This window comes from Callospermophilus lateralis, chromosome 16 (genome assembly GCF_048772815.1).
Source record: "Callospermophilus lateralis isolate mCalLat2 chromosome 16, mCalLat2.hap1, whole genome shotgun sequence".
NCBI classification, from domain to species: Eukaryota; Metazoa; Chordata; class Mammalia; order Rodentia; family Sciuridae; genus Callospermophilus; species Callospermophilus lateralis.
In genome coordinates, this window is record NC_135320.1 from 63,492,594 (window position 1) to 63,507,856 (window position 15,263).

The 15,263-nt window shown below is 37.2% G+C and overlaps 1 protein-coding gene across 1 annotated transcript in view; it reads left to right on the forward strand.

The window, feature by feature from the left end:
- Trhr (thyrotropin releasing hormone receptor) overlaps positions 1 to 14,430 on the forward strand; it is a 34,024-nt gene extending 19,594 nt beyond the window's left edge. Inside the window, exon 2 of the mRNA XM_076836289.1 lies at positions 14,023 to 14,430. Within this exon, the coding sequence (XP_076692404.1) occupies positions 14,023 to 14,430 (408 nt within the window). The remainder of the gene's footprint in view (positions 1 to 14,022) is intronic.
- The last annotated feature ends 833 nt before the right edge of the window (positions 14,431 to 15,263 follow it).

The window sequence follows — 15,263 nt, forward strand, 5'->3', positions numbered from 1 at the left end:
TCATTGGTAATTAGATAGACAACTTGAAAAAAAATAGCCATAAATTACAGTAGTAGTTTGAAATAGGTCATATGTCACTGTTCTGATTTATTAAATGTTCAAATTTTCCATTGGTTGACAAACTATGACCATGGACCTGCAGCTCCACTGCTTGTTTTCCTAAATAAAGAGTTGACAGAACTTAAATGGCCATGTCTATATATTTATGTGTTGTTTGTTTTCTTACCACAATGGCAGACTTGATTAGTATGATGTGACTGAAAGTCACAGAGGCCAAAATATTTACTACCAGGCCCTTTACAGAAAAAGTTTGCTGACTCCTGAACTATTCCTGTTTCAGAGTTTACTTGTGAAAATGTACACCTAGTACAGGTACTGGTGCATGAGAAGTGCTCAGTAAATAAATGGCAGAAACATATTAAATAAATAAATAAATAAAACCAAAAGAGCAAATGGCAAGCTTATCACAAGCAGCCTAAATTAGCAACTAATATATCCTTTCCTTCATCTTAACTCTGTATCCCCTAGAGAAAATGCTTTTCCCATTACATTTGAGAATCCTTGATTTCAACAGGCTCTAAGAGACAAATTTATAATCTATAGATGCAGAATGACATCAAAAGAAATAACTTTCTGCAAAGAGAAACCACAAATGATTGAATGTGACAGCAGGCAGATAAGACAGAACAAAAATACCTGTCAGAATGAGATTTGTACCTTTTGAAGGCAAATCCCATTTCACTTTAGTATATATTAACACAGTATCAATCAACATCTAGTAACGGGAAATGAACTCAGCATAAATCATATTGAGTTAGAATCTCCTTGGCTATTTAATTTTCCTAAGTTCTTTATAACAATATAGCCAACAACTTTTTATTTTTACAGAATAACAGACTGTCCCTCAGAAAAATGATCTTTGCCATAATTTACCTGATCTGTCATGTCTCTTTTGAGAAAGAATCTTCACATATCGATTTTAATTTTTACCGGCAAGCATTTTCTTTAACGCTAAACCCTGATTTGGGGCTATAGATAAAAAATATGTATTAAACGTTACTCCTGCTAACAAGATTTTATGTAACAAAAAAAAAAAAAAAAAAAGAAGACACAAGATAATAATGACATTAACAGCCTCCAGGGACTCCATGGAGTCAGTAGTGCTTAGAAGGGCATTGGTGAATGATTTCCTCATTCATCTATTCATTAATTTCCTGAATATTTATTGCCCCTATCACATGCCAGACCCTCACATTGCTCCTCCCAGGCAGAGCAGTGTAGGGATTCCCAGGGAGTCATCACTCTAGCGGGGAAAGAGGCAACGCACAGGTACACCTGTCCAGACTGTGACTCTGGCACAAGCGAAATAAAGAGGGAGACATGAGGGAGAATAGCTCAGGGAAGGATCAGTATCCCCCACTCTCTCTAGAAATATTAACTTATTTGGATCTCTATCTATCTATCTATCTATAAACCGAAAGAAAATCCCTAACCTATAAATTTATAAAGATTAAATATTTCAATGAGGTCCCTGGTGCTATGGTTAAGATATATTAAGTGTTCTAAAAAATATTATTATTATTATAAAAAAGTGTTATGTTATTTGACTACAACCTCCACATTTCCCCAATGGTAAGAAATCTCCCCCTCCACTAAATTACAAAAAAAAAATAATAATTATCATTTATTGAGGACCATAACTCTATGCTTTGCATAAATTTCCTCACTTATTTTTCACACCTACTCATACTTCATGAATACACTGAGATTTAGAAGAATGAACTGTCTTGCCTGGTTTCATACAAACAGTAAGCAGCAGAACTAGAATGAGAAGCCACACATGTCTGCCTTTGGAGCCTTAACCACTGAACAGTACCACAAAGCAGATGAGTCCATATCATTCATACTAATAATTTGTCAGCACCTGCTGATTTGCCTCATGTACTTTGTAGAGGCCAGTGGTTTCCTAGTCAAAAAAGTAAGAAGCAGATAAGACAAGCTTCATTCTGTTAGATGAACAAAGTGATAAAAGTGATAAACAAAGTGATCAAAGTGATAAAGCTGTCACTCCTTACTGAGGAGGTAGATTTCAAGACAGGATAAAGAACACAACAGCCCCTCATTTTAGAAAGGTATAGCACATGTTACAATGTGTTTTCTTGTTTTGCTTTCAGTTAATCCTCATACATATGTGGGATATCTTCTCACATGTTAAATGCAGAACCTTCTAGAGGACAATGGGTAATAAAGACAAAACTTAAAACCAAGAGTTTTGATTTTGAATCACATTTGTAGCTCATCAAAAAGCTAAAGTCAGTGAAAAAAGACTGAATTTATGGTTTGCTGAAGGCAAGAAGCATTATGTGTTGTTTGTTTTGACTATCTCCAGGAGTTCTTTAAAAGACAGCTAAGAAATTAGCTCTCTAACTCCAGACAGGACCAAGCCATGGTACAGGCTGTCTCCCCTGGGAGAGACACAGGTGCAGAAGGAGTTGGCCACTTCTCAGCTCCTCGGACAAGGGCCTTTGTCCAAAAGTGTTAGTAGCAAGACAACTAAATGCCCACAGAATATTTGACACACTGAGAGTTTTACTTCTAGTTAGGAATCACCATCACCTTCTGTCCTCTCCATCATTCACAGTTTATATTTTAAAAATACCGGTTCTGATTTCTCAGATCCCACTGTGCTAGTACCTGGGGGGTTTTCATCTGTATCTCAGTCTGCAGTATCACCCTTCCTGGATCTCATAGCCAGAGAAGCACAGAGGAATAAAAGGGGATAGAAAATATCACCTTGGAAAAAGATCAGTATCTTCAGAGAATTGTTACAGCTACTAGCTGGAGTCTCAGCTCAGAGCTGCCAAGATGCCCCAATTAGAATTTCTAAGGTCTGGTTCCTAACAGAAAAATGACCAGGAGCAGCAGTAACCATGCCCTAGAGAGCAAAAATAAGAAACTAAAGCCAGATGGCTCTTTACCAGTAATTCACCTGGAAGAGAGAACACTTAGAAAAGGCTTAATAGTGAACCCAACCTCCAGCAGACGAACTGTACCATTCTTTCAGCATGACTCCTAAAAAAATTCAGAATGACATTTTATTTTCAAAATTCACATGTTATTGTAATTTGAATCCTAATTCTGCCAGCTGAGTTTTTCTTTTCTCAGCATGTTTCCAAATATCCACCTCCTGTGAACAAGAAAACATCTAAGCCACAGGAGAGAAGCCAGCCTTTCATCATGCGGAATTATCAGACTCCATAATCGATACTGTAGCCTCCACGCTACAATAGTTGCCAATATTGCAGCAACTTTTACTTCAAATCTGGAGACTGAGTACAAGCTCTCAGCTATTTCCCACTATTAGCAGAAAAAAAAAAAAAAACCCTGAATTCAAGAACGTTTTAAAAATATGTGTGTTCCAGCAGGACTTAATGTCACAGTGTGAATAGGAATATCTTTGTTAAGTGCTTTCCACATAAACCCTTGTGTGGACATTGGAATTAGTTTTCGTTGTCCCTGTTCCCCTCCCACATATAGCTTCCACCAATTCCAAACCTTAAGCCCCAATTTTGCTTTAGGTTTTGCAAGCATCAGGAAAAGAATTTCCTCCCCATAGTCAAGGTATTTGGCAAAGAGCAAAAGGAAACATTGGAGTCAAATACACATACAAATACACCCTATAAAGATAGGGTGGCTTTCAATCATTAGTCTTTTAGTCTTTCTGACCTCAGTCTTATCTTTTGTAAAATGTAGGAAAAGTAGGACTGCTATGAAGAAAATGCTAAGCACTTTGCCTGGTACATGGTCGATATTTCATATGTCATAATTCTCTTCCTCCCTTCCATCTGCTAATTCATGTTGCCAAATTAAAATACCTTCAATTACCATCCTGATTTATTCCATTCTAGATTGCAACATCTTAAGAAAACACTGTACCATTCCTATCAACATACACTTTCAAAGCTACTCAGAAAGCAAGGCTTATCATCACTTGAGGTCTCTCTTACATTGAGAAATCTTGGTATGTCAGCATTCAACCCCAGTTCCACTAGCAGGATTCATTTCAAACTCCATCACTTTCCCCCACTCTTTGTGTGTTTTTTATCTCCAACTTCATTCCTGAAAGAAAGTGCAGGCTTAGAAGGGCCATACAATATCAGACTTGAGTGCAGAGGTCTGCCTGTTTCCCAAAGAAGTACTTTCACACTTGTTTAGATATGCTTAGTTGTTTTGTTGGAGAACTCTGGGTGTCACAGAGGGTCACATCATGTACTGTGCAGCAATATGTCATCATTTAATTCAACTCTTTGCTGTGCTCTGGTGTCTTCCCTGTGGCAATACCAACTTGTGACCTTGCATGTAGGTCCCCTGGCATAGACTCCCCTTAAATATTCCTCTTGAGAAAGAGCTCTGCCTGCCTTCCTCGGCACCCTCTAGAAGGGTGGAGGCAAATAGCTTTTTTCCATTTCCCTGTATGCGCCATACTTATAATTTCATACTTTAAGAATCCTGTATCATCATTGTCCCCCTTAAGCCCTACTTCTTGCTGAAGCATTACCCATTGCAGTCAATGTTTCTCTACTGTGAATCTCTGCTAATATTTTCATGTAATTTTTAATCAGAGTAGAGCCCAGAAAACCCTTGAAAATTCTTGCCAGAATAGCTCTTCTGAATGGGACACTCTGATTTAGTAATGACAGGTGGAGTCCAGAATCCATGCATTAGTATCCCTGGATGGCTTCTTGTCAAGAAATCCATAAGTAATGCACAGGAAAGAGTCTGTCAGTCCGTGACCTCTCCACCATGAATCACCACCCGGATTTTATTCACTTTTATTGTACTTTAACTGACTTTGAGTTGATTCCAAGCCCCTTTCTGGCCCCATCATTCAGCATTTAAACCCCACCAATGATCTGAATGGTATGAAGTGCCCCACATTGAGTATAGCTGTCTTTTGAAAACTGTATGTCCAGACTTAAGTCAAAACAAAGCAGAGCAATCTGCAAGAAAAAAGTCCCAAAGTCCCCAATCAGTGGGAAAGCTTAGCTAACTTCAGATTTATTTAATTATCAAGTCAAGTTTATCTTTCAGTGGGCTCAATTAATACAACAGATTGCAGAAGGCCATTGATCACTTTGCTGAGGGCTATCTAAGAGCAAAATATCCCCAGTCACAGAACGCTTTTGTTAATATGCAGAAAGCCAGAAAACACAGACAGAGTCCAAACACAGAATGTATTGTTACCCTTTAAAGGATGGCATTAGAATATTAAGGACTGTTTCATATTCATTAACCCAAAAAAGTTTCCAAAAGAAAATGCACTCTGAAAATGAAAGTATTCCAGCCAGAGGAAATGCAAGAACTACAGCACTTCACTGATTTAAAAATCCTAAATCACACATAGTTCCACAATTACATCTTAACATTTGACAAAACCAAGTATTTACTCAATAATAATGCAACTGTGCATTGAGCACTTACTATGTGGCAGGCTTATGTACTAAGGACTCCTTCCAAGTATTTGTGCATCAGAGATGTCACAGAAGTTTGGTGTTGATTTACGTACTTCATGAAGTCAAAAATAGCTTTGGCATTGTACAGGGTAGGATCCAAAATTGATGTTGATGTTCATAAATTAAAATTACCTGCTATGATGTCCTTGAAAAGCCCTCAGTATACAAGAGGCAAATAGTCTTCAAATACAAGTTTAATAATGTGGTTGTCACTTCCTGTTACATGACTTTGTTTTTTTTAACACAAATGCTTCTTTCACTCTACTTGAAATTGCCTGGAAATTTAGGCAAGGTTCAGACATAGCCATGTGTCCTGCCTAGTGTCCTCAGAGGCAGAGATGAACTGTGAAATCAAGGTTCTGGATGCAAATTCCAACTCGTTCTTCTTTGCCTTCTAAGCTTTGTCACTCATCAACACATAGAAAATGTTCAGAATAGAAAATGTTCAGAAACCACAGCCTTATCTCCAAGACAAAAATAATAGCAAAAGTATCTAAATCATATACAGAATCAAAATTCAGATGTTCTTCTGAATCAGTACAAGAATTCCAACTAAATCACCTAGGGAACTGGGCATGAATCAAATCCTTATGACTAATAAGCTGACCTCTGGCAATTAATTAAAATGTCCCCGGTTCCCCATGTAACCAGAACCTAATAAATGACTTGCTATTAATTGGGGTATAGTCCAAGAAATAGAACTTTCCATTATTTCATTGGATTATTTTTGCAATTTCAATTTTCTTGTTTGCTTATTTCCCCAGGAAAGAGATTGGTATGAAGGACTCCTAACTGCCCTGTTATGACAACTTTTCCTCCTCCCTAATCAGTACTCTCTAAATGTAGTACTCCAATTTGAAGCAAAAAACACATAAAGGATTCCAAGCTTACCAATAATTCTTGGCAACAATATTATCCCTTCCAAATAGTTTATAAACAATATTCGCAGCAAGTAGAAGTCTTCAATTCAATAAATATGTTGATATCTATAATTATCTGTAAACAAATAAGACCTAGAGTCAAAAGTTCTTAGTTCAATAACTAGCTTTGCTACTCATATATGTATTTCTCTGAGCTCAGTGTCCATTTCCAATATTCAATGACATGAAGTACTTTCCCTGCTAATTCCAAAAGAAATCAACAATTAACTGCTGTCTGAACCCCATTAGGGACTTAAGGGGTTGATGAGAAAGGTAGCATTTTGTCATGCATTGTCTTGATCTCATAAATGTGGCAAAGAAAGAAAGGGCAGATACTGAAAGGAAGGAGAAGAAAAAAAAAAAAAAAAAAGCAATTCCACTTCTACAGTTGAGGAGATGCTGACCCCACTACTTTTGCTGGATGCTCACCCTATTCTAGAACACAGCTCTAGCTCTTCCAATTGTCTTCTTCATCTTTCTCCTGGATCATAAATGTCCACCTCTGTAAGTGTTCCCTGTGCAAACAGAAAAGTTGTATTGTCTTCCATTTCTGAAAATGTAAATTTAACCAACACACTTTGTCCCCCTCTGGCAAGCCCTCCATTTCTCTGCTCCCCTTACTAACAAAACTTTTAAAAGATACGTTTATAATGACCATCTTCACTTCTCCCATTCTTTCCTTAACCCATTCCAAAAAGGTTTGTTGACAAATAAAGCTTTTTGAATAAAACAAACAATAATTTCATCTCCCAATTCCCATTTCCTCTTACTCATGTTTTTCTGTCTGATAGTTATTTCCAGTTTTCAAGAATAGTGTAAGAATACATCCCACCTGGGGTTTTGTTTTTTTCTTTAGGCTACCTTTCCTGAGTACTTATACCTCTGTAAAATCAGTTAGTATTTTATACTGGATATTTTAATAATAATTATCTCTCAAATTTTCTTCTAAGATTAAAGGAGTGTTTGATATTTTTGGATACTTTCTATCTTAAAAGGGAATATGCAAACCAGCAACTCTACCCCTATGAAGTAAAATAAGAAGAAATAAAAGACAAGATAAATAAAAAAACATACATTCATATAAAATTGCACACAGATATACATAACAATATTATTCATTGTAAGTAAAAAGTGGAAATAAATGCATAAATAAATGTGAATATACATACTTCGGAATATTATTCAGCTATAAAAATAAATAAAGTATCAACGTGTGCTACAATGTGCTTCACCATATAAACATTATGCTAAGTGAAAGAAGTCAGGTAGAATCAAAAGATTGCATGATTTCATTCACATAAAATGCTCAAAATAGGCAAATTTATGGATGTGACATAGGTTAGTAGTTGCCTAGATCTGGGGGAGGTGGGGAAGTTGGAGCAGTATTAATGGGTACTAAGTTTCTTTTTCAAATAATGAAAATGATCTAAAATTTGATGGTGATGATGGTTTAATAACTCTGTGAATATACTAAAATCTCTTGAATTATGCATTATAAGTGGGTGAATTTAATTATTTATCAATTATATCTCAGTAAAGCAATATACAGTAATATATATAACCAGTCATAAGGCAAGCCCATAGCATGGATCCTTGTTGTGCTATGCTGAGAATGGCACTTCACTCCTGTGGATATCCTCCAAAATCTCACATGATAATTAAATATAATGTGGCATCCTGAAAGGAATCTTAGAATAAGAAACACACACACACACACACACACACACACACACACAAATATTAGGGGGAAAATTAATGAAAGCTCAGTAAGATCCAGAGTTAACTCACTTTATATAACTCCATATAAAACTATCAACAAGTTCATTAATGGGACAAACATGTCATGCTAAGGAAGAGATTAATAATACAGGGGCTTTGGTGTGAGACATATAGAAACTCTTTGCATTATTTTTACAACATCCTAATTAATCTAACACTCTTCTAAAAAAGGCAATATACAAATGTTAGTTAATAGTTTCAGACCTTTTATTAAAAATTATAGTACTATTAACACAGATAGTAGTTACTAATACAAGATTCCTCCTCTGACTAGAATAAAGAACACAAACTGTTTTTCCATGGAGCACACACATGAAGAGTGGTACTTGTGACCACTTGTGGAACTGTAATCTTAATTTTAGCAATCGGATAGAAATCTATCCAATTCACATCTTTAAAAATGAAATTGTAGAATAGAATCTTTATCTAGTTGCTAAAGAAGGATTGAATCTGAATTCTCTTATTAGAATTGCTTGCCATTCATTGTATTATTTAAATACAGTAAAGAGTAAAAGACATATGGCCGTGCTTAACATCAAAATTGCCAGGTGATCCTCACAAAGAAGATAACCCTTAGCCATGTTGGTCAAGGACAGAAGTCTATCCGGCCAAGATCCACCAGTGCCCACCCTGCTTGTCTCAACCATCTCTCAGGGCAGTCTCCCTCTTTAAATATCATGTTTGCATCAATTGATTTTCACAGACTCATTTGCTTGCAGACAGTGTACTCTGAACAAATGGCTGCCTGCTTCCACATTGACTAAAATGGCTCCACAGAGCTGGGGTTTTCAGGACTCAGCACTCCATACTGCAGCTGTAGTTCATTTGGCAGCAGTGTCTCTCCTTCTGCCCTAATACTGCGGGCTAGATACTCCTCATCACCTCATCATATATATATATAACATCTTTTGTAGTGGTTTTCACAGCTTCCTAGGGAAAGAACTCCACTTCTTTACATGTTCTGCAATTGAAACTTGCATGCTAAGTAATTTCTTGGCTCCATAATACAACCCACTAACATGCTTCCAGATAGTTACACACACCAAATCTCACCAGAGACAAACTTTCTGTCTCTCTGTACCTTAAGATTTTGGCAAGGGCAAGAAAGTCCTTGCTAAACACGCTTCTAGTCCAAATTCAGACCAGTAGCTCTCATAGAACCCAAACTTCCTGCTGTCTGAGCATTTGTCACACTGTATTGTAACTGCCCACCAGGTTTAAGATGCACGAAGGCATTGGCAATATCTCTCTAGATCACTGCTGAGTCATCAAGAGCCAGCATGTTAGTATACACAGTAGGGATGCATAGAACAAATGGATAAATTCCTTCTCAATCATTACAACAGCTGCGGGTGTAACTGTGGCCAACCACTTGCTGAGCATGTGTGGCATTCTGGGTTCCAACCCCAGTACTAAAAAAAAAAAAAAAAAAAAAGCTTTGCCAGGCTTGGTGGCATGCCTGTAGTGTCAGCTACAGTCTGAGACAGAAGTTTGAGACCAACCCAGGCAGCAATGGAGACTTCATCTCAAAAACACAATCAAAACAAAATAAAACATTGCTGTGGTGCACACCTGTAATCCCAGTAGCTCAGGAGGCTGAGGAGGAGGATCATGAATTCAAAGCTAGCCTCAGCAACTTAGTGAGTTGCTGAGCAACTCAGCAAGACCCTGTCTCTGGATAAAATATTTAAAAAGAGCTTGAGATGTGGCTCATTGGTTAAGCACCCCTGCTACAATCCCCAGTACCAAAAACTAAAATAAAATAGAAGCTGTATGATCATTCTCCCTTCCCCCAATTTGTCATGATGTTTCTGAAGACTTGTAAGCCTTAGCACAGAGAATGAAAAACAATTGCCCAATTTCAAACCTACATTTTCATCACTTTATTTTGGATAAGGAATAACAGCAGAAATAAAATCCTAATAACCACAGTGAAATTAATTTGGCATGAAAAATCATCTCTGGAATATTTTCTTTCTAGGAATTTACTCTTATACTGAGAAAAAGCTGTTAAAATCTAAGCAGGAAATCTATTAAAACTTGTGGACATTTTAGAATATGTTTAAACCTAATCAAAGATATTTGAAATAAACTAAGAAAATTATGGGTGGGTTTGAATATATTCACTATCATCTCACTGGAGACAAGTTTCCTCTTAGTCTTAGATACATCATTGTTATCTGCTTCATTTTATACCTCCTTAAAATTCTTCTATTTCAAACAAAAAGTTTAAATATATCGAGGCTTCATGTTACTATCTAACCTTCATTTAAGAGGGACTTTTTTAATATTAAAAAATTAAACCTTTGCCAGATTCTTCTCACAGTATATTGGAGTACTAAAACTTAGAAAATGATCATCGTTGCATAGTCTGAAATAATGCCTTCCATGCCCAAATTTATTCAACTTTTCTGAGGCCTGCTTCCTGTCACATGTTGTACTAAATCCCTGAGAGCAGAGAAGTGAATATAAATTTACCTCTGCCCTGAAGAATCTCACCATTTGTTGGGAGAAATGAACAAATACAGATCATTGCAATGAAATGTTCGGTGGTGATGTCAAAATATGCATGGGAGGCTACAGAAGCACACCGGAGACAGATTACTTGAGACAGGTTGTCCTTTTATAACACAATGAAAGTTGCTCCCTGCATTGATATTAGTGAAAAAATGTAGGCAGGTGTTACATACAGATTCAATGTTTCACCTAACAGTTGTAGAGAAAAATGTAAAGCCTATGAAGTTCAACTTTTCTTCTGAAATTTGGTACAATAAATGTGTTGGGTTTATACTTAAAAGAAGTTAAATGTTTCGATGACCCTAATGGGAACAACACAGTAAAAATCTCCTTGTTGAAATGCAAAAGACTTTTATGAGAGGGTGGGGGCAGTTGTTTATGAAGGAAAGGAGCATGGCCTTTCACTTGGATAGATTTGGGTTTGAATAACACTCCTGATACTGCACAGTGTGTTTTTAGAGAAGTTGCATAAATTCTCTAAAACTTCAACTTTCTAAACTTCTTTGTATGCAAAATAAAGCTAAAATTAATTTACCCATGAAGTTATTATAAGCATTTAATAAATGCTAGTTACGTAGTACTTATCAGATTACCTCGGCATCTTTAAAGGATTCAAATGTGACAATAGCAATCTAATTGTAAATCAAGGCAAGGATTCCAGTGTAGGATCCTTAGTTCCTGGCAGGGAGTAAAGCACTGATCCCATGATAGAGGGTCTGGAGTACTAGACCGGGGATAAAGACAGGGCTGTGGGTGACCTTGAAGATTATGGTGATGATGACAATGAGGTGACGACCACCATAGCTCCCCTCAAAGCTCAGAATATTTGTCACTGAGTAGAGTCTTGGATTTCCTAGGACCAACTAAAATATTTATGTACAATCTTAAAAGTCTACTTCAGAAAAATCAGGTTCCAGTTAGCCTGCAAACTGCATGGATACTCCCAAACTCAAAAAGAACTCCGAATCACTGGAATGTGTCATCTGGTGTTATGTGAATCACATCTTTCCAAAGAACACCTTCTCTATTCCAGTGGTAAAATATGGATAGTTAGTATCTTCTAGGCACTGAGTCAGAAACAAAGTTCAGCCAGCAGTGAGTGGGATGATGGGACAGCCTGGGACACATTCTTGGAGAGCAGAAAGAGTTTGAAGACTGGAAGCAGAGCAGACACTGTACCTTGAGAGTAGATGGATAGCTCACCAGTGTCATTGCAGGGAAGTAGGAGGAAGAAGAGTGATTCAAAACGGAATGAAGGCTGTGTGCCCATAGAAGAAGTCTGGGAGGAAATTCTATCTGGAGAGCTGAAGAAGGAGGCAAGCTATCACTAAAGATCAAGGAAGAAGAGCAGCAAGAGGGTAGCATTGTTCCACAGTACAGAACTCATAGGGATTTCTTAGATGGGATGCAAGAGAAATAGTCAAGTGTCAGACAAGGCCCAAGATCAGAAAACTCAGAATGCTGGGGGAGCAAGACAGACACCCAGCACAGGGAACCAGGGCTTCTATTACCAGGTTTACATATAAGGGTGGGAACCGAGGAGATATTAATGGCAGAGTAAATCTCTAAATGCAAAATGTTTATTTCTACACTAAAGAAAATTTAAAAGCCATAAGGGCAGGATAATCCCCCTCAATGCCAGAACAAAATGGTAGCTGCTGGTGGGGACTTTGTTGCAGTAGTTGAAATTAAAAGCAATGAGGAACGAAAAAGATCGGTTCATTCTATTGTGATAGTTTTCACATTCAGCCCCTCTAGGAAGTTGGGCCTGAGGAAACTGAAATCTTTCAAACTCTGTGAGAGATTGAAAATTTATTTTTAAATGTATAAATTGTTGCTTTTAAGGAAAAGCGATCAAAGATGATCAGCATAATTTTCATGCATCTCATGTAGATGAAATATTATGATCCTTTATATTGTCATAAATTAAAGGATAACATTTCCATGGTGTTTTACAGTTTTCAAGTCCCAACACATTCATTATTTCATTTTATTCCTCAAAAACCTTATGAAGTAAATGAAACTTTATGAAGTAAATGAAATTATCAGGCAAATATGCAGATATACAAATGAATACACAGATTAATGACTTAAGGTATTAAAACCTCATGTGGAGTGAGACCCAGATAATATAACTCTGAGTACCATCCAATCCCCAACATTTTACTGAGAACTGAGGTAAGAGAAGAATCTGTTAAATTATGCCCTTTGATAATCTTATCCCTGGTGACATTGGATATTAACCTTCTTCTACCTATTGTCCCACCTCTTATGCTTTGCTTTGGGGTGGAGGGTAAAATTCCAGAATTTTCCTCTGTCCTGCACCTCCCTCTAACCTGAAAGGAATCTGAGCAATGAGAAGAGCAAAAGCTTGGGATTCAGGCTGATGTGGATTCCAATTCCAGCTCTAAGACTCCACAACTTTCACCAAGGAATTTTTCAACTTGTTTTCTATTATTAAAAAAAAAAAAAAAAAGGTGGCCACTATTATTGTGAAGGATAATTAAGCTTTTTGAATGTGATAACAAATATAAAACATCTGGTACATAATAGACATTTAATGACCATTACATTTTTGCCTTCTCTTTTTCACACTATTATGTTACCCTGTTTGTTTAGGAAGGCAGTATTGACTACATTTTGCAGATGAGCTATAAGAAAGATAAATTCTTAGGACCACACATAAGGCAAGAAGAGATGGACTTGGCCCTCTATCTCCTAAGGCTCATCACTGACACTTTCAATGTCCTGTCCTAACATCCCCTTAGTCTGACTTTAATTCCAGCCGGTGCCATAGTGGATGGTTCCTGTCTACAGACAACATCCCACATCAGGCATCCCCTGTTCCCTATGTATCTCCTCTTCTCTGCCTCAAGTTTCTCTCTAACATCCCTAGGAATTCCCAAGCAAGAAAGTCATGGAAGTACAGAGGGTTTCAAATCCCTTTGGGCACCTTTCAAGAAATGGGAGCAGACTGCCAGTGGATAAATGCCCCAGACTCTCTTCTTTCAGACACATGATTCGTTCTGAAATGTGCTGAGTTTGGTGGGCTACATTTTCCTACAGAGTAAACCATCTCAATAGCCTTCCCTATTTTGACTTTTCCTCTTCTATCACATTTTTCTTACATCCTCGATCCTGCTTTCTGGGTTCACCTCCCAAATGAATGACTTACACCTAAGTCCTTGTCTCAGACTTCATCTTGGGAAACCAACGCTTGGGTAGAGAGAGGGAGAACTATTTGGCTTTGCTCTTATTGATGTTTGTGCTGCGTTTTCTCTTTTTCTCCACAGGTCACCAAGATGCTGGCAGTGGTTGTAATTCTGTTTGCCCTTTTATGGATGCCCTACAGGACTCTTGTGGTTGTCAACTCATTTCTCTCCAGTCCTTTCCAAGAAAATTGGTTCTTGCTCTTTTGCAGAATTTGCATTTATCTCAACAGTGCCATCAACCCAGTGATTTACAACCTCATGTCCCAGAAATTCCGTGCAGCCTTCAGAAAGCTCTGCAACTGCAAGCAGAAGCCAACAGAAAAGCCTGCTAACTACAGTGTGGCCCTAAATTACAGTGTCATCAAGGAGTCAGACCATTTCAGCACAGAGCTTGATGACATCACTGTCACTGACACTTACTTATCTGCTACAAAAGTGTCTTTTGATGACACCTGCTTGGCTTCTGAGGTAACCTTTAGCCAAAGTTGATTGATGAATTAGAGGAAAATGGACCACAAAGTAAATGAGAACCCATGCAGTTATCCACAAAAGACAGAAAACAGCCAATGCTCAAATGTGAAGAGAGAGCAGATAGCCTTTCCACTGCTGTCCCAAGTCCTGGCCCTAGGCACTTTAAACCATGAGAATGATTCAGATTTTTTTTCTTACAAAACTAGTATCACAAAAATGTGGGGGCAGATCTGTGAAATAGCTAAATGAGAAAAACTGAGTGTGTGGCCCCTTTTGTTTAATTTGGAAAATCGATTTTGTATAAAAGTTTCAATAAAATTCAGACATCAAGTTGAGTGCAGTGGCACCCACCTATAATCCCAGTGGCTCAAGAGGCTGAGGCAGGAGGATTATGAGTTCGAAGCCAGCTTTACCAATTTAGAGAGACCCTAAGCAATTCAGAGAGAACTTGTCTCTAAATAAAATATTTCAAAAAGGGTTGGGGATGTGACTCAGTGGTTAAGCGCCCCTGGTTCAATCCCAAGGACCAAAAAGAAAAAAAAAAGACATCAAGTTTAAATTATTCGTAATTATGTTACCAAATGTGAGCCCTCCAAATTATTTATATACTCGGTAATTTGACAACATGCAGATTTTTAAATGTTTTCATTAGGTATTTTACTTTAACAAAGTACAGAGTTATTTCATGAATATCTGAAAGTATAGGGTAATATAGGGAAAAACATTTATTCATTGAGTAAAAATTATATTGCAGACCAACATGTTGACTATATTAAAAATGTTGTTTATAAAATTTGGAAGTAATTTTTATATCTTACAGAGTAAAATAATAATTCAACTTTAATGTAAAT